We start from the raw sequence: 26,174 nt of genomic DNA, 5'->3' as shown, positions 1-26,174 counted from the left end.
GCTATTTCAAAAATGAGATTGAGCTCACATAAGCTAAATATTGAAAGGGACAGATACACACGAATACCAAGACAAGATAGAAAATGTGAACTATGTAACAGGAACGATATTGAAGATGAATATCATTTTATGATTGTATGTGATGTATATAGTGACTTAAGGAGAGACTATATCCCTCCGTATTATACAAACAGGCCTAGCATGTTCAAATTTGTTAAACTACTAAATGTAAAGAGTAAACAGCTCCTGCATAAAATAGCTGTATATATTATTAAAGCCTCTAAATTAAGAGATACTATTATTAATATTGTGCAATAGAATATTGTATCATTTCCTTCTCTCGTGTAATTATATGAGATGAAATGCATGTTTTGGTAATGGTATTGTATGCCATTCTTTGTGTATGTGTACATTTATGATCTATTAACATGTAAATGATGATAAGCTGTATATGCTTAATTCTTAATAAAATTATGTTATGTTATGTTATGTTATGTTTCATCACAAAGCATTTGATACCCAGCATTTACAGCATTGGTTTTAAGAAACATAGAAACACTTTTTTCATCAAGGTATGGACATTGAATGACATTAAATGGGAACATGCATTTCAGTTTTGACACCTCTATTTCAATAGAGTAAAACTGCGAACGCTCGAGGACGCCGGGGTCCGAGCTAAAACATCGAGTGATCCGATGTTTCAGTTAAACTGCGATCGTTCGAACAGGCGGTCTTTCGAGACTTTGCGACCGGGCGAGGTCAATGCTTAGTCCCGACCATTATTCCTTCTATGTTCATATAAAATATACTGACGTTGGTTTGAAACCTAAATAAACCGAGGACTCGAGCACCATTGCCGGTCCCAAATTCATCGTACCCTTACTCTTTTCAAATTTATATACAAATATAATTATATGCACCAGAGGTACCCATAACTTTTTTCTCAAAGTGTGCTGTATGCCTTATGTAATTTTGTAAATTTTAATCTTCCTTTTTCATATTTCATGACCTTATAAGATGAAGTACCCATTCTATGCAGGGACTTGTATCTCTTTGGGATAGAGCTCTTTTAACTGATGACGTAAATTGTTGAGTAGGTTGTCCTCCCGCCAATATGTGTTTAACTGATTCATTCGAGTCACATGTTTTAAGGGGTAATATATTGCGATGTTTATCTGTAATGAGTCCAGAAAATCCATATCCTTTACAAAGGTATCAACTTTACTGGAGTTAATTCAGACTTTGTTATATTTGCATGTTTTTCAGCGTGGGTTAGTTTTGGTACGATGTTTTGTTCAGTATGCACGTAAATTCGAAACGTCTATATATCTAGATGTTGGCAGGGGATGAGGTCCTCCTCCAATATATTTTTAGTGTATGAAATGGTGCATTTTGGTGTCTTCTATGCATTTTCCAAACTTCCATTGTCAGCCAACTGCCCCCCCCCCCCAACTGACCCAGGGGGCGCTGCCGGTGCCCCTCCCCCATTAAAATTGTCCGTCTTAACTTTTTTTTCAATATAGGAGAAAAATTATTTTAAAAAATGCCCAAAATGCACCATTGTTGACAAGAAATTGTTAAAATTTTCTTGGGGGAGTACCCAAACCCCCTGCCAACAAATTAAACAAAATAAATTTCGGGTCTGAGGGAGGGGCGCAATTCAAATGGTTACGCCCCTTAGTCACGCCCCCTCTTACGTCGGATCCTGGGACCGCCCCTGAATGTAACATGTACATTATAATTACGTATGTTATAATTGTCAGATGCAATGTATAGTTTCTACACATATCATTGTGGCGATGAACTTTTTTTATGCTTAATTTAAATAAATGTTATTTCTGGTCTTGTAGAAATTCTATGAGAAATAAAATACTCCTGGCCATAAATGTATTTTTTCACAATTAAAATTGCATTTTTAGTTTACGATGAACTTGCAAATAATTTACATGTTAATTTGCTTATCGGGTAATGTTCCAATCTGAAATATCAATAGTGAAATTTATTTGATTTCACAAGTCATGCAATTTGCTCAAAATTGATTCACCCACATTAATTTCTTTGAAGCTTTGTCAGATATTATGATGATAATTCATGCTGAAATTTTAAATGAGAACCAGAAAGAAAACTGTCAGACCGACGTATAAACACGAGAACATTTTGTAAAACTCGTTATGATTATTAAGATGCTATATACTGATAGTGTAAATCTTAATATAAAAAATAAATAAGGCAAAAGAAGAACTCTCTCCCTACACCCATTTTCGTCCATCAAGCATGAAGGTAATGGTTTAATTTGTTGTATGAATGGACTTTGCCCGCATATAAGAGTGGTCATTTGTAGGACTAATTTATCGTGCTTAATTTCTTGTGTCGTTTAATGATTGGTTTTCAAGGGAATATGGCATACGAGAATGATATGGCAATGCTAAAATAAGAAAATAAAATCACATTTAAGAAATTACAAAAATTGTAATTGAAGTAATAGTAGTCTCGGAAAATTTGAGGTGGGATTTCGCTTAAATTTCGCACAAGTGTATTGTTATGTAAAGTACAGAAAGCTGTTTTGAACGCAGTATCTCTTTTAGCGTGTTAATCACAGTTCTTACAGTACGATATGGACTGATATAGCGGTTACATGTCAATGACACTTTATTTATATTGTTACTAATTCTTTATTCGGTTATGTTGATGGACTTTCAAGAAGCACAGGTGTTGTTGTTTTGCTAGCACTTAAAAAGATGAAAAATGATTTGAAATGTGCATCAAAAGAATCGGATTAAAAGTAGAGCAAAATGGTACGTATCTTTACGCATTTATATATGTAATTTAGTCTGTATAAGAACATAATAGTGTATTATACTCAGTGATTTTTGGTGCAATTTACTGCCTTCCAAAGGCTGTTTCCCCTTACAAAAAATGTCCATTTTTCCCTTTTTTCCAATTTGATTACTGTAGATTACGTAAATGAACATAAAAGCAATGATTTCTTGAAATATAAACAAAATCTTGACAAAACTTACTCTTTCACAGCATACCGTATGCATAAAAAGTTAGAACATGTATATTTACCATTATATTAGCTATTTTGGCCTGATTTTGTTATTTTCCAAAAGTCAACTTTTTCCCCAATTTGCAAAGCACAGGCGGTAAAAATAATTCCAAAAAAGTTGATACTTCTAAGATTAAGACATTAAGAATATAATTTACAATAAGAAAATCTTTCATAACGCCTGCACATTAAGAATAGTAATTCAAAAGTACTAAAATTATACTAGTAAAAGTATTAGACTATATATATATAACAGTTATGTATTGCTTCCTCGTATTATTTTTCTTGTAACCATGTACGTGAAGTTAGCGGCCTAGCGGCGTGATGTTAGCGGCCTAGCGGCGTGAAGTTAGCGGCCAAGAGGCCTGGCGGCCTAGCGGCGTGAAGTTGGTGGCCTAGCGGCCTAGCGGCCTAAAAAAAAAAAAAATATATATTTTTTTTTTTCAAAAAAGTCGATCAAACACTTCAGAGGCCTAGCGGCGTGAAATTAAATTAAAATTGAATACTATTTCAAAGCATAAAAACAGAAAATATATTAAAAAAATATTAAAAGGAGAGGCATGTTCACATGCTTTGAAAAGCTGACTGCTTGTTCGACTTTTTGAAGAAAAAAAACTGTTGATAATCGCCTCAGAGTGATAGTGTGTGCTTAAAAACAGTTAATATATCATTGTTTTAGAAGAAAATGCATGTATACATGCTTTGAAATAGGATAGCATTTTAGGCCTCCAGGCCGCTAGGCCGCTAACTTCACGCCGCTACGCCGCTAGTCTGCTGAAGTGCTCGATCGACTTTTTTGAAAAAAAGTTGAAAAACGTTTCAGAGTGATAATTTGTGCATAAAAATAGTAAATATATCATTGTTTTAGAAGAACAGGCATGTTTAATGCTTTGAAATAGCTGATTGCTTAATCGACTTTTTTGAAGAAAATATATGTTGATTATCGCTAATAGCTTCGAAGTGTTAATTTGTACATTCAAACAGTTAATATGTCATTGTTTTAGAAGAAAATGCATGTATACATGCTTTGAAATAGGAAACCATTTTAGGCCGCTAGGCCACCAGACCGCTAACTTCACGCCGCTAGGCCGCTAGGCCGCTGAAGTGCTCGATAGATTCGCTTCAGAGTGATAATTTGTGCATTAAAACAGTAAATACATCATTGTTTTAGAAGAACAGGCATGTTTAATGTTTTAAATTAGCTGACTGCTTTATCGACGTTTTTGAAAATAAAAATGTTGATAATCGCTTCAATGTGTTAATGTGTGCATAAAAACAGTTAAAATGTCATTGTTTTAGAAGAAAAATGCATGTAAACATGCTTTGAAATAGGATTCAATTTAGGCCGCTAGGCCGCTAATTTCACGCCGCTAGGCCGTTAGGTCACTGAAGTGCTTGATAGACTGTTTTAAAAAAATTGGAAAACGCTTCAGAGTGATAATTTGTGCATAAAACAGTTGTTTTCAACAATAATAGAATAAAAGGTAAAGACAAATATTCTGAATAGATAACAATTTAAAGCCGGTATGTAACTATATGAATAAAAAAACTTTGACTTATCATTGTTTAAAAAAAAAAACGCATTAACAATTGCTTGGAAATAGAAAAAAATAATTAGGCAGCCAGGCCGCTAGGCCGCCAACTTCACGCCGCTAGGCCGCCAGGCCGCTAACTTCACGCCGCTAGGCCGCTAACTTTACGCCGCTAGGCCGCTAACTTCACGCCGCTAGGCCGCTAACTTCACGCCGCTAGACCGCTAACTTCACGTACATCTTGTAACCTACCTTTAGAATCCTACCTTGAGATATCATATTATAATAAAAACACAATACAGAAATATGATATTCTTTTGTACATGACATGCCATCACCATTGATGGAAGGTAAATGATCCTGTATTATGCAACTCCTTCAAGGCACATATGTCACAGCTACTCTATGTTTGATATCATTATAATGTTAAACTGCTACTTATAACCTTTATCACCGCACTGAGCTACCTTGTATTTGTTTAATATTTGTTTAATGGGGGTTAAATATGTTACTTAGGTAACGGCTTAGCAATTATTTAATTTGTTTGATTGTGGCAAGATTAATACCTTCGATATTTTTATAAAACATCTCGAAACAAGAAATACCTTCAAAAAAGATAATCAGCGCACTAAAAAAGAAAGAAATCACTTTATCATGATTCGTTTAAAGCTGCACTCTCACAGATTTACCGTTTTTTCACTTTTTTTATTTTTGTCTAAGAATAAGGAAAACTGCGTTTGTATCTGCAAATCAGTGATAAAGGACTGCTGACAAAAGATCAGATCGTAGATTTTCATATTTCCGTTCCAAAATTAATGTTTTATGGCTAAAACCGTTACTAACGGTTTAAGAAAAATGCATAAAACATCATTTTTTTTAACTTAAATATAAAAATCTGCAATCTGATTTTTCGTTAGCAGTTTTAAATGTCTTGTTTACATGCAATTTCGCATAAATTGGTTCGTTCCAAGACAAAAAAAATAAAAACAGTTGTCAAAACGTTCAATCTGTGAGAGTGCAGCTTTAAAGGGCCAATGTCCTCAAATTTAGTTTTATTTGATAGTTTTTCTTAATGGAAATAATAAGTTTTAGTAAAGCTGATTTTATGATTGCATATCAATAATTTTTACTATCTCTGCAAATGTAATATGCGATTATTGAAGTAAACTCATAATAATCATAAAATTATGATAATACTGTTTAGAAATGCGATTTTCTGTATTCCTTTTGTGGAATCATGGGATATGCTTAGACCAGTTAGTGGTCTACAATGTTTTTGTAAACCATCTTCAAAATGGGCTAGCCATTATTTTTATTCATCGCTTTACCTGATTTTAATCAATAACGGCTGTATGCTTATTTACTAAAATAAATGTATTATAATACTTTGGCCGAAAATACGAAAATAATGTTGAACAGGACTACCATAATAAAGTGTTCCGGGACTCTTTTCAATAAAGGATTTTACTAAAATCATTTTAGTCCTTTCTATGAAAATATCAAATCTGTAGTTTCATTTAAATAGCTGGCATCAGTTATTAATTTGTGTTTCTCTCTATAGTGTTTTCATCTTTTATACTGGTTACAATTCATTTATTAACTTTGCAGAATTTTAATCATCAATTTATTTTACTAAGTAAGTGATAAGACGCTCGCGGATGCGCGTTGGCTTAGCATAGAGGTATTTCGCGCTCAACACTTAGAAATTAGCGTTTGTGCCCGCTTGCCGCCTTATTTGTTTAGAAGACCAAAGAAACACTAACTTTGTAACGGTGCACACATAAATATGTTAACATAACTAGTGTCGAGGTTTTTAATTTTGAAATTTAGCAAAACCCTACTTATTTAAAGCCTACTTTTTCAATTATTACAAGTCAATTAATGTGTATGGTCTTTTGAAAAGTCACGTTTTATTTACAGGAAAATGGGAGACGATGGTGTAAGAATGGCGTGTTCATCCTTCTCCTTTTGAGACTGGTATGGTTAGAAAATCAAACTTTGGTGGACTTTATCTTTCTTTTCATTGCTTAATTAAAAGAACATGAATTTAAGTGCAGTTGAAAATGTCAGAACAAAACATATTGCATTTCCAGTGTATTTCTTTTAAACATATAACATATGAATTTGTGGCATTAAACAATAGTTCAATATAATAATACTACATGTATAACAAATATTATTATTTTAGATCAGCATGTTTCCCTCGGATAAATCAAATTTGAACAATCATATATATATATATCTTACTTTATAATTATATGCTTTCCGGTGATATGTAAAACAGTTATAAATTAAATAAATTAATATTTGATGAGATTATGTTTTAATGTATTAAAAGTTTAGCCTGCTCCCACTCCAATATCAAAGATCGGTGAGTACAGGGCTGGGACAGAATTTCATCGACTACATTTTCTAAAATCTACAATTATATGTCAATGGATGTATTTTTAAGGCATATGACAAACAGAAAACTGTTGTTTTTTTGTATAAAATCGCTGTATATTTCACCTCGTGAACACCAAAAGCTATATTTTACGAGTGACGTAAAATATATTGCGATCTTAAACTGACACAAACAATTATCTATTCATTTTATTAAAAAGGTTGGTTTATTTTTTCAGATTGATTTCTCCACCTGCCAGAAAATAGGTGAGTCAGATTATAATGCGCTTCGTCACCCATTTTGTATACAATATCATTTGATAAGCTAATATTTCAAAAAAGGAATAAGAAAATTATATTATTTCAAACTTAAATTATCTACCTTATGTACCAAAGCGAATGATGTGGGTAATAAACGCCACAAACGCACGTCTGCTTCTAGTTTTGTGTTGTTGGTTTTCTACTGTTGTTGCTGTTGTTGTTGTTGTTGCTATTTTTTACATGTTTCTTGAATATGAGTCAATATCTTTGTACGTAGTCGCACCAATAAGACCCCACCCATATCACCAAATCTCAAAATGCCTCGCAATGTCGTCACGTCCTTTAATTTCATACTTGGTCAGGTTTTTGACATCAAATCTCTTGACACATCAAATAAAAGCAATATATTCTAAGTTACATACATTATAATTTCAAAATACTTATTTGTCAGAAGTGCAAATGATTTCACCCGAGATTAATGATCATATTGAAAATATTAGCTATCACTTTCCTTAGATTTACTTCAATTAACAACCACTCATTTTGTGCTTGAATTCACGTTAAAAAATCAGAATCATACAAATCTCAATATGTATGTATAAAATCCACCATATAATTAATGTTTGTACCAATCTGAAATCATCAGTTTCTAAACCTGGCGCAATTTAATTAATGGTTTTCGTTTAATTCTTGACCAATGAATTAGTGGCGAATAATATACACATGTGGGGTTTTTCAGCCACTGTTTCCTGCAATGAAGTCGCAGGCAGCCCAAACATTGTGCGAATAATATTCCGAATAGTTCTAAACTCAGATCCAGTTTTCAAAGGTAAATACAACTACATGACATTTCAGCACACATGTATATGTATGGCGCTTTTGTCAAGAAAAAGTCGTGAAAATAGTACCAATACCGCAAGAGCGTGTATCCTGTAGTTATGTATCATTTGAATAATAAAAGTAACTTTTATCTTTATTATGACAGTATGTTGTTGTTTTTTATTCCCGTGTTCACATATCAGTGTACGGGTTTGATGCGGCCGTGGGTGATACGTCTCTATCTGCTAACCGGATAGACGCGTGCGTGGCAGACGGCGCAAGCGTTGACACCGTTGAGATAACCACTGACGTTGACGTCACGTCCGGCACGCCTCCTTGTGGTGCAAGTGTTGTGAGTAATATTTGTCGAGTGTCTCTACATATTTCTATATTAATTCAAACGGAACTGACAACGTTTCCAATAAGAAATGTTTTTATTTCATAAAGCTAAACCAATTGAGTGCGCCGTCTTTACCACATTCCGACATTATAATTTACTAGTCCCTTCATTGTAACTAAAAGTAGGTTAATATATAAGTTTGATGGCATTAAGTACACTGCATTCACCTACACGTATATCAGAAGTATCACCTTCCTCTCCATACGAACAGTCGGACATGGGAACGTACTACGTGGTGAGCCAGCTGTTCCGCGTATACGCGTACTCGGACACCCTGCTGACGGTGGACGACAGCTCTTACAGCCTTCAGTGCCGCTCCGACTTGCTCGAGGGAACCACTCTCAACGTGGACGAGATAGATGCCAGGTTGGAAAGTCAATGGATTTATTGTTCATATGTAGTGTTACAAAATGCTGTATGAAAACAGTTGAAGGTAAATGGTAACAAACATGGAGACTATTATAAGTGTTTTAGCAAGTCTAGTTTTATGTAATGTAAAGCTTTTGTCACAGGATTATGTCTGTTTTAATTATTGTTGTTGGCCACTTCATTCGTTTATGTTTTTCGTGCATGTATACTAGTTCACAATGTCTATAGGTTGTGCTATGTTTTATTTCGTTGAATCATTGGTTACACCTCCCTCCGTACAGCACCCTGCCTGTGATTGTGGTCCAGCCCCCACAGACGGGTGCCTACCTGCGGATCCGGGACAGCTCCACCTTGCGGCCGCTTTCTGCCGTTGCCGTCGGTGACATGGCCTTCCTTTCAGTGGAGTTCAGCCCCGCTATCGAGCAAGGTGAGACCATTTTATGGGCGAAATTCGTTTTAGCATTATCATCTTATAGCATATAGCCACTGTTATATTAAATTTATTTTGATAGAAAGGTATGCCGAAGTTTTATACTGCGCGATTTATAATGTTGAAATAAACAACAGCAAAATGTAAATATAGGTTTATAATTTTGTTCTTCTGAATGGGAACATTGCAGCAGTGCATAATTTTCACAACACGAATTCAATTGAAGGTCCTGACAACTATGGAACAAAGTTTTACGTCGGATTCCTTGGAAATGACGTCATTTCTGGGACATCCTCGAGCCAACTGTTCCTCCACATACGACCACGTTACAACATTCGCACTGACGTCACCGTCACGACGTCCGTTGGCCACACTGATTACGAGTTTACGGACGGTTCCCCACAGACCGTGTCATTTAATGCTGACTTTATGGGATGCTCAGAGGGCAAGTTCTCAAGTCTCAAAAACATACGTTGTCACAAATCCGTATTGTGTTAATACACTCCGGTCCCTGTATTTCATTAAACTGCTACATATTCTTAATACCATGAAGCACACGTAATACTATATTGTGCATGTACATCACATTGTTCACATATATCATTTCTGCTTTCTGAACTTCTAGGCGGAGTGGCGGAGGTTGCTCCGATCGGTATAGAGGTGGATTCATACGACATGGAGATCGCTGTCCTCGTTTGTAACGTAGAGGCCGACAGTGCCGACTGCTATACAGCCCTACCTGCTGATGACGTAACCGGAACTGAGTATTACACTGTCTCAATGCCGTCAGCCAACGACGCCTCTGAGTTCATGGTAGTTGCTCAAAACGACGCCACTACGATTGATATTACAATCCCGGCTGGAATATCCCACACTGTTCAGTTGGACGTTGCTACATACTCTGCCGGTGATACATTTTCTGTGACCTTGAATAAATACGAAGCTTTTCATCTTACCCAGACTATTTCAACCAGTGATCATGCTCACGTAACAGGGCACCATATTGTCTCAAACCTGCCCGTGTCGGTGATCAGCGGCAACCGGAAGTACAACACGGATCACATGGCCGCTCAGCTGCCGCCCTCAAACAAGGCTGGCACACACTACGTAATTACGCCCGCCATCCCGGTCTCCGACGGGAGAGTCACCTCGTATATCGTCCAAGCAGTTACACCTGGTTTGTCTATAACACACACATGTTTGTGTTTAATATTACAAATACATATACATGTAGAAGTTTTATAAACGATTTTAATTTCCAAACAAATACACAAAAGTACCTACGGTATATTTCTTGGTAGGAAATTGTATTAAACAGTGTAAGTGAAACATTTTAAATACAACACATTTTCTTTTACATGTATCGGCTTCAGAATCGCTACATACATGCTTTGCCACGTCTGGTATTGTGAATTTCTATTTTCTAGGTGTTACAACGACTGTCAAACGTTATACTACCATCAGCGCATTTGACACATATACACTTACGGTGGGGCAAATACCGCCCGTTATTATTGATGTTGCATCGACGTCGCCGTGCGAAATAACGTCGGATCAACCAATCATGGTCGTCCAGGTGGTTGGCAACCCAACAGCTACACAAGGTTCTCAATATAGTATATACAAAACATGTTTTAGATAAATGTATGCTTCGACAGCATGTCATACTTTTTTTATCGTTTCATAAAATAAATGCACCATCGTGTACTCTTAATTGGAAGTACAGCACAACTGATATGCATGGCCAAATTAACTCTGTTTTTTTCTGTTTTGTATAATAGTTGTGAGTACTTTGTTTCAAATTTAGGTTTTGAACATGCCATGCTCGTGGTTCCATCCGTGCAACAATGGTCGCCTACGTTGACGGCGCACGGTCCCGGATATGGCATCACTTCCGCATTCGTTCTCAAGTCCAGCTCTACCCACGTCCAGCTAGGGGCAGCCACCCTCACTCTCTCCAACAGTGTTGAGGTTGTTGGTAAATGTGTTTTTATTTAAATATTAACGGTATATAAAAGGAAATAAATGTTTATATTCGAATTTAAAGACTAAATGATAATCCCCGTCTCTTTCATGGAATACACTTATATACTCGTACATTTGTAATTGTGTTTCAAAAAGAATGAGCTATGCTTTATGTATTTCATGCGGATAAAAGTTGAGTTGACATATTGGTAATACCAGAATATGGTTATATTGCATTTAGGACCCAGTGGTTTTGTGTTTGGACCTGGAATTGCGTTACCGGCAGATCAGACATATACTTTCACAACGTCAGATGGGTCCACTATGGTGGCCATGTTATACGCTGGCGACACGTCACCGTCCAATATTGGCATTGCGTTCCTACCACATGGCATCAGATACTCGGAATACAATTACGTACGTGCCAATATTTTTTTGTTTTGCTGTAGCAGGAAACAATAGTTGACAATAAAAAGAAAGTAGGGCTGTAGTACATGAAGAGATCACCTATGATACCAAACCTGTTGAAATGGTAACGTTTAAGTTATACGATATTAAATGCTACAATGTGTTGCATGTGCATATTGACAAAAAATCATTCTCCGAAGAGCTCAACGCTCTGTATGGAAACAATGTTTTTTAAGTTTACATATCTTTATATCCGTTCACGACGTCAGTGAAACTGGAAACCCCATTGTTAACTGCCACGTGCATGTCCGTGTTCGTGATTTCAGTGTTTCCCGGCGGGACGACGTGGAGACCTGCTCGATAACGACTGCGACGGGGCCATCGACGAGGATAACGTCGACAACATCGGTACTAAGTTACTATGAAGAAAAATTGGTGTTTGGATAATTGTTTTGTTATGTTTCATTACCTTGTTTTATTGTCAAAACCACGTTCATATATCACTGAATTTAGTTGCCATACCATGTGATAGTTAAAGCGTTTACGTTGAATGAATCCCCGATATGCCATTTCCGCTTTCAGATTGGCAAACTCAATATCAACATGGAGATATCAAATTAACCTTGAAATGAATCTTGATCTTGATCCATCCCAAATCCTCTTACAGACAATGACGGGGACGGGCTGGTGGATGAGGATGCCCCAGCTGCTAACGCGGCCGCCATTTCCATCCGTCCGGTTAACTGCCGCGTGGCCGGAGATGCCGCCTTTACCAGCCCAACTACCTTGACCGGAGCTGACGGGTACAGTTTTGCCTTTTAACATACAAATAACAACTTTATTGTGTTGGATTATAGTTCCTACTCTTCAAATTTTTGAAATACCAGTAAACGTTAATTTTGCCTTCTATTAAAAGTGAATTGTATAGTTAGCTTAAAGCAAACGTCATGACTGGACATTGAACCGATTAGCTACAATGTATGACATTGGGCTGTCATCGAAATTAAGAAGAAATAACATAACTGCTATAAATGTGTGTTTCCGTATCTATTGCGCCATAGGTGTATAACGGGGAATCCCCAGCCGTTCTCCCCCGACAACGACTTCACGGCACAAACCGGAACTAACATCGGCTCTGGTGAGCAACACAAGGTTCTGTACGGCGGGGTGTTCCAGGTGGCCATGTTCCTGGACAGGGCCCAGCTTTTTTTCGCATGCGACATAGCCCAGTACTGCTACACCGACAGCGATACGGCGTGTACGGTACGACTCTGTTGAGTGACTAACTTTAATAATGAACACATATTAAAGTTCTTGTCATATGAAACAGAAAATAATTAAGTGGTGTTAATGTAGCACCTATTCAAGAAATGAATCATTTGTAACATCATATTCTCGCTCGGTATGAACGTATAATGTGCATTGCTGTTTTAAATGTATCATATCTGATTTAAAAATGACAGCAGTGTTTTTATGCCCCCGAAGGTGGGCATATTAAAATCGCACCGTCTGTCCGTCTGTCCGTCCGTCCGGCTCAATTACTCGTGTCCGGGCTGTAACTTTCCCTTGTATGGACAGATTTTAAAATGTCTTGCCACATGTGTTCCACATACCAAGACGACGTGTCGCGTGCAAGACCCGTGTCACTACCTCTACGGTCAAGGTCACACTTTGGTGTTTATTCACATTGGAGTGCTGCATATAAGGACATAAAGTATAGGTTGTCGTGTCCGGGCTGTAACTTTCCCTTTTATAGACAGATTTTAAAATAACTTGCCACATGTGTTCCACATACCAAGACGACGTGTCGCGTGCAAGACCCGTATCCCTACCTCTAAGGTCAAGTCACACTTAGCGTTTATTCACAATGGAGTGCTGCATATAAGGACATAAAGTATAGGTTGTCGTGTCCGGGCTGTAACTTTCCCTTGTATAGACAGATTTTAAAATAACTTACCACATGTGTTCCACATACCAAGACGACGTGTCGCGTGTAAGACCCGTGTCCCTACCTCTAAGGTCAATGTCACACTTAGGTGTTTATTCACAATGGAGTGCTGCATATAAGGACATAGAGTATAGATTGTCGTGTCCGGGCTGTAACTTTCCCTTGTATGGACAGATTTCAAAATGACTTGCCACATGTGTTCTAAATACCAAGACGACGTGTCGTGTGCAAGACCCGTGTCCCTACCTCTAAGGTCAAGGTCACACTTTGGTGTTTATTCACATTGGAGTGCTGCATATAAGGACATAGAGTATAGGTTGTCGTGTCCGGGCTGTAACTTTCCCTTGTATGGACAGATTTTAAAATAACTAGCCACATGTGTTCCACATACCAAGACGACGTGTCGCGTGCAAGACCCGTGTCCCTACCTCTAAAGTCAAGGTCACACTTTGGTGTTTATTCACAATGGAGTGCTGCATATAAGGACATAGAGTATACGTTGTCGTGTCCGGGCTGTAACTTTCCCTTGTATGGACAGATTTCAAAATGACTTGCCACATGTGTTCTAAATACCAAGACGACGTGTCGTGTGCAAGACCCGTGTCCCTACCTCTAAGGTCAAGGTCACACTTTGGTGTTTATTCACATTGGAGTGCTGCATATAAGGACATAGAGTATAGGTTGTCGTGTCCGGGCTGTAACTTTCAGTTGTATGGACAGATTTTAAAATAACTAGACACATGTGTTCCACATACCAAGACGACGTGTCGCGTGCAAGACCCGTGTCCCTACCTCTAAGGTCAAGGTCACACTTAGGTGTTTATTCACAATGGAGTGCTGCATATAAGGACATAGAGTATAGGTTGTCGTGTCCGGGCTGTAACTTTCCCTTGTATGGACAGATTTTAAAATGACTTGCCACATGTGTTCTACATACCAAGACGACGTGTCGTGTGCAAGACCCGTGTCCCTACCTCTAAGGTCAAGGTCACACTTAGGTGTTTATTCACATTGGAGTGCTGCATATAAGGACATAGAGTATAGGTTGTCGTGTCCGGGCTGTAACTTTCCCTTGTATGGACAGATTTTAAAATAACTAGCCACATGTGTTCCACATACCAAGACGACGTGTCGCGTGCAAGACCCGTGTCCCTACCTCTAAAGTCAAGGTCACACTTTGGTGTTTATTCACAATGGAGTGCTGCATATAAGGACATAGAGTATAGGTTTTCGTGTCCGGGCTGTAACTTTCCCTTGTATGGACATATTTTAAAATGACTTGCCACATGTGTTCCACATACCAAGACGACGTGTCGTTTGCAAGACCCGTGTCCTTATCTCTAAGGTCAATGTCACACTTAGTGTTTATTCACAATGGAGTGCTGCATATAAGGACATAAAGTATAGGTTGTCGTGTCCGGGCTGTAACTTTCCCTTGTATAGACAGATTTTAAAATAACTTGCCACATGTGTTCCACATACAAAGACGACGTGTCGCGTGCAAGACCCGTGTCCCTACCTCTAAGGTCAAGGTCACACTTAGGTGTTTATTCACATTGGAGTGCTGCATATAAGGACATAGAGTATAGATTGTCGTGTCCGGGCTGTAACTTTCCCTTGTATGGACAGATTTTAAAATGACTTGCCACATGTGTTCCACATACCAAGACGACGTGTCGCGTGCAAGACACGTATCCCTACCTCTAAGTTCAAGGTCACACTTAGTGTTTATTCACAATGGAGTGCTGCATATAAGGACATAGAGTATAGGTTGTCGTGTCCGGGCTGTAACTTTCCCTTGTATGGACAGATTTCAAACAAAAACTTGCGACATGTGTTCCACATACCAAGACGACGTGTCGTGTGCAAGACCCGTATCCCTTACTCTAAGGTCAAGGTCACACTTAGCGTTTATTCACAATGGAGTGCTGCATATAAGGACATAGAGTATAGGTTGTCGTGTCCGGGCTGTAACTTTCCCTTGTATAGACAGATTTCAAAATGACTTGCCACATGTTTTCTACATACCAAGACGACGTGTCGTGTGCAAGACCCGTGTCCCTACCTCTAAGGTCAATGTCACACTTTGGTGTTTATTCACATTGGAGTGCTGCATATAAGGACATAGAGTATAGGTTGTTGTGTCCGGGCTGTAACGTTCCCTTGTATGGACAGATTTTAAAATGACTTGCCACATGTGTTCCACATACCAAGACGACGTATCGTGTGCAAGACCCGTGTCCTTATCTCTAAGGTCAATGTCACACTTAGTGTTTATTCACAATGGAGTGCTGCATATAAGGACATAAAGTATAGGTTGTCGTGTCCGGGCTGTAACTTTCCCTTGTATAAACAGATTTTAAAATAACTTGCCACATGTGTTCCACATACCAAGACGACGTGTCGCGTGCAAGACCCGTATCCCTACCTCTAAGGTCAAGGTCACACTTAGGTGTTTATTCATAATGGAGTGCTGCATATAAGAACATAGAGTATAGGTTGTCGTGTCCGGAATGTAACTTTCCCTTGTCTGGACAGATTTTAAAATGACTTGCCACATGTGTTCTACATACCACGACCACGTGTCGTGTGCAAGACCTGTGTCCCTACCTCTAAGGTCAATGTCACACTTAGTGTTTATTCACATTGGAGTGCTGCATATAAGGACATAGAGTATACGTTGTCGTGTCCGGGCTGTAACTTTCCCTTGTATGGACAGATTTTAAAATGACTTGCCACATGTGTTCCACATACCAAGACGACGTGTCGCGTGCAAGACCCTTGTCCCTACCTCTAAGTTCAAGATCACACTTAGTGTTTATTCACAATGGAGTGCTGCATATAAGGACATATAGTACAGGTTGTCGTGTCCGGGCTGTAACTTTCCCTTTTATAGACAGATTTTAAAATAACTTGCCACATGTGTTCCACATACCAAGACGACGTGTCGCGTGCAAGACCCGTATCCCTACCTCTAAGGTCAAGTCACACTTAGCGTTTATTCACAATGGAGTGCTGCATATAAGGACATAAAGTATAGGTTGTCGTGTCCGGGCTGTAACTTTCCCTTGTATAGACAGATTTTAAAATAACTTACCACATGTGTTCCACATACCAAGACGACGTGTCGCGTGTAAGACCCGTGTCCCTACCTCTAAGGTCAATGTCACACTTAGGTGTTTATTCACAATGGAGTGCTGCATATAAGGACATAGAGTATACGTTGTCGTGTCCGGGCTGTAACTTTCCCTTGTATGGACAGATTTCAAAATGACTTGCCACATGTGTTCTAAATACCAAGACGACGTGTCGTGTGCAAGACCCGTGTCCCTACCTCTAAGGTCAAGGTCACACTTTGGTGTTTATTCACATTGGAGTGCTGCATATAAGGACATAGAGTATAGGTTGTCGTGTCCGGGCTGTAACTTTCAGTTGTATGGACAGATTTTAAAATAACTAGACACATGTGTTCCACATACCAAGACGACGTGTCGCGTGCAAGACCCGTGTCCCTACCTCTAAGGTCAAGGTCACACTTAGGTGTTTATTCACAATGGAGTGCTGCATATAAGGACATAGAGTATAGGTTGTCGTGTCCGGGCTGTAACTTTCCCTTGTATGGACAGATTTTAAAATGACTTGCCACATGTGTTCTACATACCAAGACGACGTGTCGTGTGCAAGACCCGTGTCCCTACCTCTAAGGTCAAGGTCACACTTAGGTGTTTATTCACATTGGAGTGCTGCATATAAGGACATAGAGTATAGGTTGTCGTGTCCGGGCTGTAACTTTCCCTTGTATGGACAGATTTTAAAATAACTAGCCACATGTGTTCCACATACCAAGACGACGTGTCGCGTGCAAGACCCGTGTCCCTACCTCTAAGGTCAAGGTCACACTTTGGTGTTTATTCACAATGGAGTGCTGCATATAAGGACATAGAGTATAGGTTGTCGTGTCCGGGCTGTAACTTTCCCTTGTATGGACAGATTTTAAAATGACTTGCCACATGTGTTCCACATACCAAGACGACGTGTCGTGTGCAAGACCCGTGTCCTTATCTCTAAGGTCAATGACACACTTAGTGTTTATTCACAATGGAGTGCTGCATATAAGGACATAAAGTATAGGTTGTCGTGTCCGGGCTGTAACTTTCCCTTGTATAGACAGATTTTAAAATAACTTGCCACATGTGTTCCACATACAAAGACGACGTGTCGCGTGCAAGACCCGTGTCCCTACCTCTAAGGTCAAGGTCACACTTTGGTGTTTATTTACATTGGAGTGCTGCATATAAGGACATAGAGTATACGTTGTCGTGTCCGGGCTGTAACTTTCCCTTGTATGGACAGATTTTAAAATGACTTGCCACATGTGTTCCACATACCAAGACGACGTGTCGCGTGCAAGACCCTTGTCCCTACCTCTAAGTTCAAGGTCACACTTAGTGTTTATTCACAATGGAGTGCTGCATATAAGGACATAGAGTATAGGTTGTCGTGTCCGGGCTGTAACTTTCCCTTGTATGGACAGATTTCAAACAAAAACTTGCGACATGTGTTCCACATACCAAGACGACGTGTCGTGTGCAAGACCCGTATCCCTTACTCTAAGGTCAAGGTCACACTTAGCGTTTATTCACAATGGAGTGCTGCATATAAGGACATAGAGTATAGGTTGTCGTGTCCGGGCTGTAACTTTCCCTTGTATAGACAGATTTCAAAATGACTTGCCACATGTTTTCTACATACCAAGACGACGTGTCGTGTGCAAGACCCGTGTCCCTACCTCTAAGGTCAATGTCACACTTTGGTGTTTATTCACATTGGAGTGCTGCATATAAGGACATAGAGTATAGGTTGTTGTGTCCGGGCTGTAACGTTCCCTTGTATGGACAGATTTTAAAATGACTTGCCACATGTGTTCCACATACCAAGACGACGTATCGTGTGCAAGACCCGTGTCCTTATCTCTAAGGTCAATGTCACACTTAGTGTTTATTCACAATGGAGTGCTGCATATAAGGACATAAAGTATAGGTTGTCGTGTCCGGGCTGTAACTTTCCCTTGTATAAACAGATTTTAAAATAACTTGCCACATGTGTTCCACATACCAAGACGACGTGTCGCGTGCAAGACCCGTATCCCTACCTCTAAGGTCAAGGTCACACTTAGGTGTTTATTCATAATGGAGTGCTGCATATAAGAACATAGAGTATAGGTTGTCGTGTCCGGAATGTAACTTTCCCTTGTCTGGACAGATTTTAAAATGACTTGCCATATGTGTTCTACATACCAAGACGACGTGTCGTGTGCAAGACCTGTGTCCCTACCTCTAAGGTCAATGTCACACTTAGTGTTTATTCACATTGGAGTGCTGCATATAAGGACATAGAGTATACGTTGTCGTGTCCGGGCTGTAACTTTCCCTTGTATGGACAGATTTTAAAATGACTTGCCACATGTGTTCCACATACCAAGACGACGTGTCGCGTGCAAGACCCTTGTCCCTACCTCTAAGTTCAAGATCACACTTAGTGTTTATTCACAATGGAGTGCTGCATATAAGGACATAGAGTACAGGTTGTCGTGTCCGGGCTGTAACTTTCCCTTGTATGGACAGATTTTTAAAAAAACCTTGCCACATGTGTTCCACATACCAAGACGACGTGTCGTGTGCAAGACCCGTGTCCTTATCTCTAAGGTCAAGGTCACACTTAGTGTTTATTCACAATGGAGTGCTGCATATAAGGACATTAGAGTATAGGTTGTCGTGTCCGGGCTGTAACTTTTCCTTGTATGGACAGATTTTAAAATGACTTGCCACATGTGTTCCACATACCAAGACGACGTGTCGTGTGCAAGACCCGTGTCCCTACCTCTAAGGTCAAGGTCACACTTAGTGTTTATTCACAATGGAGTGCTGCATATAAGGACATTAGAGTATAGGTTGTCGTGTCCGGGCTGTAACCTTTCCTTGTATGGACAGATTTTAAAATGACTTGCCACATGTGTTCCACATACCAAGACGACGTGTCGTGTGCAAGACACGTGTCCCTACCTCTAAGGTCAAGGTCACACTTAGTGTTTATTCACAATGGAGTGCTGCATATAAGGACATAGAGTATAGGTTGTCGTGTCTGGGCTGTAACTTTCTCTTGTATGGACAGATTTTTATGATTATTTTGATAATTTTGTCAATATAATTAAATCATATGACGTTTCGCTAAATGCAGTGTGTTTGTTTTTTCAGACCAATATCTGTGTTCCTGGCATAGCCAGAAAACGTGCAGTAGACGGTCAGGCGGAAAACATTACAGCCGACGTCGAAGTGTTCCCTTATTCGCCTCGGGGTGCTCATCAAAATACAACTGGTATTACACCCAAACTATGGCATGACGAACGGTGCAAAATTCTATTGTTGATAACTATTGTCTCTTTTTTATATATTTATTCAAAGTCGTGAAGTATTTATTTTGAAACAAACGTATGGCTACCTACTCGTGAAAATATAGCTTTTGGTCATTACATTTACTCGATGAAATATATATTACGATATTGCACACTGAAAACAACACTTATTCAGTGCGACCAAATATTCATTCAATAATCTAATATATTTTGTTCAGCACAAATATAATTGATTTACGAAAACTATTTTTTGACTGCATGAATCTATTGAATTTTTGAATGAATATTTGGTCGCACTGAATTTTTTTTTTTCGAAAAACTAGATAACAAGAGCAATCACAGTGCCTTACAATCCCCGTCGAATAACAACTTCGCCTTACGGCAAGGGCAATCATTGAACATGCAGGGCAAAGGGCAATTATTAAACAATACTGCAGCCAGACGTATTGTTTCTATGCACTGCACCTAACTTCAATGAGATTTATCTGTATATGGAGTTTGAATTCAATAACTCAAATACTTTTCAAGTTATGGTCCGGATAAAAAAAAAAATATGAAAATTATCAAAGGGCAATAACTCAAAATATACTGCACCCATAGTTACGGTTCTTGTGCACTACACTTCTCCTCAGTGAGATATATCTGTATATCAAGTTTGAAGTCAATACCTCAAAGACTCCAAATTATGCTGGACAAAAAATTAGTACCATCATTAACAAAGTGCAATAACTCAAAATATACTGCAACCAGAATCATGGTTTCTGTGCATTGCACTTCTCTACAATGAGGTAAATATGTATAAGGAAGTTATAGTCAATACTTTAAAGACTTTTCAAATAATGCGCCGGACAAAAGAATATGTATGAAAATTAACAAAGGAAAATAACTAACAAAATACTTCAGCCAGAGTTATAGTTCCTGTGCACTGCACTTTTCCTCATTGAGATCTATCAGAACATGAAGTGAAACGTCAATAACACAAAGACTTATTAGAGTTATACTCCGGACAAGATTGCCCAACACACACGCACCGCACCACACCCACACCCACACCCGCACCACACCCACACCCACATCATCACACACGCCGACCATTACAGTATCTCTCTTGCCTTTCGGCAGGGGATAAATATATACATTTATCAACGATAAAATATTGCATCATTTGTCACGCCATAGAAATGTCTGAAATAGTTTTAATTTGAACTTAAAACAATTCAGACATCGTTTTGTCAAATCAATATGTAGTTCGTGCGTGTGAGAGGATGAGTTTTATTATCATAGTTATGCAGATGTTCTGAATGAAACAAGTGGAACTTTGTATTTCTGAAGATAAATTTTATTGATTGATGGAGCTGAAAAGTGCTGATAAAAATGTTTATTATCTTAACATTGTCCACACATGGTAAACATCTCCGTTTGCAGTGGAGTATCGGACGGACGCGAGCGTATCCGCGTGTTTGGAGAATGCCTACATCGCCGGGTCGCTTGCCGCCCTGCTGGGGGTGACTGTGGTCGCCATGTCCGTCGCTTGCTGCTTCTGTTGCCTCTTCCGGGGGCGGCTAGACGAATGGAGGCGTAAAGATGGCCGCCGTAGGCGATCAGACTTTCATGTGTACACGGGCAAAAGTCGATAGAGGGAATGAATTGTTAAATCATTTATTTATTACTGAGTATCAATAAAATATGAAACACGCTTTATTGTGTATGAACACTAAAACCATAATCAATTAGTTTGCCTCTTATTTCACGTTTTAAAAAAAAACAACAGTGCCAGAAATCACTATAGCCAAAAATGTCACAAAATACATTGCAACTGAGATATGAACAGCCCGTCTTAAAAGCGGAATGTTCATCATTCAGGTATACAAGTGACTCTGTCACTTCGAGGCAATAACAGCAGCATGAGGCAAGTAAAGGACTGGATTCAAACCACTGTATTCCTCTGATATATACGCCGGGAAGCAGGACCTTCCCTCGTGTCCACTCATGCTGCGTGATCATGGTGTTCCTAAAACACAATGAAATTAATTTGAAAAATTGTGAACATGGTACCCGTACGTTGATGTAGTGTTTACAAGTCAAACGAACAAGGAAACTCTCAATTTACTTGAAAGGAAAGGCGGATGCCGACGTTCATTCATTTCTCTCCGTTGATGAAGGGACATTACTCAGCCAATCGTCCATGCAGGGTCAGTTATTGTGGACTTGCTAATACTGTACATGTGTATTACGTTTGATGTTAATATCTTCGACGGTGGTAATGCTACTGATAAGGTTTGTTTTGAACGGCATCAACGACACTAAGGCTGTAGCAATACTTTGACTTTGTCCTCGAGAAATCATGAGGTAAAAAACTAACTTGAATTATCTTAAAATGAAGCAGCATGGAATATAATCATTAAAGCTCAACAAACGTTTTGCTCTGGCCATACTGCTACAAAGGGCACATAACAGTGACAGGAGGGAAGATATTCATTTAAAGGTACAGGAAGGGGCATGCCGAGATTCTGCTCTTTAAACAACACTACTATTTGTACAGAAGGCCGAGGTGTACCCGATGTTTCATCCATGAAAGGAAGCAGTTCCATAGAAGTGTGATGGTCGACACGTACACGACCCGGAACTGGGGTGGCAGGAAGAAGAAGTTAATGAACTGCGCCGGCGGCCACACGCACCAGTCGATCTGGAGAAACACATATATATTTAGTGCAGAAAAACTTTCTAATTATTCAAATAATGTCAACAGATCCAGTTTCATGCTGTAGAATACCGTTGTGCCTAGCTACGGATTGTTTTTAGTAAAATCTGATAAAAAACTAAAAGGTTTTTTCCAGAGTGATCAATATGGGCATGTATACTTATCGACATTAACGGAAAAATACATATCTTCAAAAACAATTATGGGCAAACATATTTTTAAAACAATATGTACCATGTAAACTGTGATGAAATTAGATTTCACTTCGTCAAAGCCCTGCTTGACTGTTTTCCCTTCCAACAATGACATCCCTGAAAGATAGGAAAACTTTTTTAATAAACTTCCTGTTGAGCTAGGTATTGCAGTGTCAAGTTCATGTTCGTCATTTTCAAAAAATGATATAGGCATTTATCCCAAGATAGTTTTGTGGTTTACCATCTCAGATAGTCCATCATCGTACAATAGCAAGATAGTTTTGTGGTATACCTTCTTCTCAGATAGTCCATCATCGTACAATAGCAAGATAGTTTTGTGGTACATATCAATAAAGTTAAAATGTTTTCGCTTTCATACCTCGATATGAAAAGGGCCTTTTTCAAACATCATTGTTTCCAACGACACCAGGCGAAGGTAGCAGTATCAGACAGTGATAATTAAAAAAATAGATCAATATAAATACATACATTATAATTTGTCATTTTATAATAATAAAGGCCTTGCTATCGGGAGCCAAACAATAAAAAACAGGTCTTATGACAGGGTCTCTTAAGAATAAATCTTTAAACTTTATAATAAACAAAAACGAACGTAATGAATACATTATGGGTATAATAGAAGTGTAGGTGAGCTCTATTAAACAAAAATTGCCATAATAAGATCCTGCTTAAACACAATCTCGCAACCTCCAGAAAAACTATTAATTGTTCAAACACTGGTTATATCGAAAATACTCAGAGAAACAACCTGTCAACTGAGAAATGGTCAAGGGAGTATCAATCGCCGAGACATACGCGCTAATTGTAAAGTCATTGAATATCAAATAATTAACAGATTTATCCACTCAGAGTCCCAAATCGGGAATACTTTCTCTTATCGTTGGATAATAACCTTGGTCATTATTTATTGTATATAACTGCTCATACAAAGCCAGACTTACATGAGTTTAAGCAAGTTGTACGAAAGAACATAGATTTTATCAGGTTAAATATTTGATCAGCATTTGAAGTCTTTTCATAAAATACTATTTTTGTGTAGAAATATTCAAGAAAACCAAACCAACAATTACTTGTGGTTTGCGATATTTGCTTCTACTCCAAGAAAGATATTTGCGTTTTTGTAACCTGAGAAGTGATTTTATTAACTATTTTTCACTATTTAATTTAATATCTTTTCTTATTTAAAAGAGATAGCATCAAGAAACCTTATCACACCTAAAAATGTTGTAAAGGATGTAAGTTTTACCCTTGAAACGATTGTTCCAAAAAAACTAAATAAAACATGAACTTTTGAATCATTTTCATTTTTTGGTCCCCCAAACCGTCATTTGCACTGCGGAAGGCCTTTTAACATCATTAAAGAAACTTCCCCATCCCGGTGTTATACTTCATCTAACGACCATCATGTCATCACATACTCACCCATGAAAAATGCTGAGCAGAAAAAGGGACCAGCCACCAGTTGATCTGCGAGGATTTTCCTAACAACGGTGCGCAGGGCAGTCCCTGGCAGGAATCGATCCAGAACCTTGTACCAGCCGTGGCTCACGGGGCCAAACAGGAATCCCATTGACAGCATCCGACCTTTGATAATTAAAAATGATACAGGGGTTAATCATACCGCTGTTTTGTAATTTTGTCACAGTAATTTATCAAAAGATTATCGAAATGTCCGACTAAAACCAGAGTAGCAAGTTATGTCATGACTATGTTATTGCAATATTCAAATGATTTCTAATTAGAAGTATACAAGTCACATGTAAGTAAAAAAACGTTGTCTATGGTGCATGTTGCCTTTAAAATTATTGAAGACGTATCTAAAGAAGATGGTATGTTTTGTCTGACATGCAACTGTGATCTGCATGCATTCAGAATATGTCTGTTTTTAACTGAAGAATATCATGCCATAAAAATATATTGCAATGTTCAGTACATTAGAACAGCACAGAATAGTTATAAACCATAAGTTTATAGTAACATGTTATCACATGACTGTAACATTATACGGCAATGAATTAATTCCTCCCGCTATAAATAGTTCACCTTGTATGATAAGGCCAGCCAGCCAACACAGGCGGTCAGTTTATCTCTAGCAGTCAGAGCTGTACCATCCTCACCAATATCATATGTATCAATAATAAATAGTTAGAACACATGCAGTCGTTCTTCATAACATAACAATGACGACTAATTACATAAATTTAATGCATTCAAAATAATTAGCTGTTGATATTTGCTAAAACATTTGGTCAAGTACCTGCCCTGTGATAATTAAAAGTGGCACCAGGGTTGTCAAGCCGTTCTATATGTTGAATGACGCTATCTCCAATGCACAATAACGTACAGCTTGTCACTGTGTTAGTCGCCAACAGGTGCTTGGAGAACAATCGTTTGGTAACTGTTCGAATTTTACTCATGCTCATTCCGTAGATGATAATAACAGACTATGTACACTTCTCAACCAGCAGATTCCACCACTTGTAATTCATATAGATAATTATCTGGTTAAAATATAATACTTTATTAATATATCCATGTTCATATACACAAGAACAGTATACACAGAGGTCTGACTGTTGCAATACCGAAGCAATTGTAAACTCCAAATACCGGACTACTAATTATACAAGATCAAGAATTAAGGCGATTGTGATGACGCAATAGAGAACTGACGGTGTATAACATTTGTTGAAACACTTAAATTCCAAGTTTGGAGATTTTTTCTACCACAATCCCGATCTACTTGTTTCACTGCCGATTGTACTGCATGTATTCATAAATTACATCAGCGATAGAGCCGTTCAATGCTGAATATGAAGGTCATTCGATTGCAACTCGCGGCAGATTCCCTTTCACAATGTAAAGCAATACAAATCACACCAGATCCAGTATATAAGTAAATGAGATATTGTAATATGAATTTACTTAGCAGACAATACACAGGTTGAGATCTTGACGACTGTCAATGATGCATGTATGTGTAAATGTTTATAATGATAATTAATTAAGCAGAGAACGAGATTATTACGAAATAATCGTGTAAATAAGTTCCGTGTGAAATTGCATAAGATATCACATTACTGATTTACAACAAGTCTGGAAAATGAGCAATATTTCATCTGAATAAACGTATTAAATGTGCATGTTCAATCGATTCCAGAATGTAAACAAAGTTGACATGTGGTTTTGACAGCTACCTTCTTCATGAAGAGCCCCGCGCTACTCGATTTTAATGGATTGATTTTACTACAAACTATTTGTTAATCATTATCGTGAAAATAAG

At 38.3% G+C, this 26,174-nt stretch overlaps 2 protein-coding genes across 2 annotated transcripts; one reads left to right on the top strand and one right to left on the bottom strand.

The window, feature by feature from the left end:
- Window positions 1–2,516: 2,516 nt before the first annotated feature.
- LOC128213126 (uncharacterized) lies at window positions 2,517–21,672 on the top strand. The gene is made up of 17 exons (XM_052918657.1): window positions 2,517–2,795; window positions 6,502–6,558; window positions 7,203–7,230; window positions 7,964–8,053; window positions 8,247–8,395; window positions 8,655–8,809; window positions 9,094–9,239; window positions 9,469–9,687; window positions 9,868–10,419; window positions 10,670–10,846; window positions 11,050–11,220; window positions 11,449–11,624; window positions 11,942–12,023; window positions 12,283–12,418; window positions 12,677–12,878; window positions 19,818–19,938; window positions 21,401–21,672. Exons 1-17 carry the CDS (start codon window positions 2,793–2,795, stop codon window positions 21,610–21,612), a joined length of 2,676 nt encoding a protein of 891 aa, XP_052774617.1. The 5' UTR covers window positions 2,517–2,792; the 3' UTR covers window positions 21,613–21,672.
- Window positions 21,598–26,076, bottom strand: LOC128213128 (mpv17-like protein 2). Its single transcript, XM_052918658.1, has 5 exons — window positions 25,149–26,076; window positions 24,314–24,475; window positions 22,911–22,987; window positions 22,533–22,661; window positions 21,598–21,986 (listed from the first exon to the last, which is right to left on the bottom strand). The coding sequence occupies exons 1-5, from the start codon at window positions 25,312–25,314 to the stop codon at window positions 21,963–21,965; spliced, it is 558 nt and encodes a 185-aa protein (XP_052774618.1). The 5' UTR covers window positions 25,315–26,076; the 3' UTR covers window positions 21,598–21,962.
- Window positions 26,077–26,174: the final 98 nt, after the last annotated feature.

This window comes from Mya arenaria, chromosome 13 (genome assembly GCF_026914265.1).
Source record: "Mya arenaria isolate MELC-2E11 chromosome 13, ASM2691426v1".
In the NCBI taxonomy this organism is placed as follows: Eukaryota; Metazoa; Mollusca; class Bivalvia; order Myida; family Myidae; genus Mya; species Mya arenaria.
The sequence above is the reverse complement of the archived record's forward strand: the minus strand, read 5'-3'. Positions and strand labels throughout refer to the sequence as shown.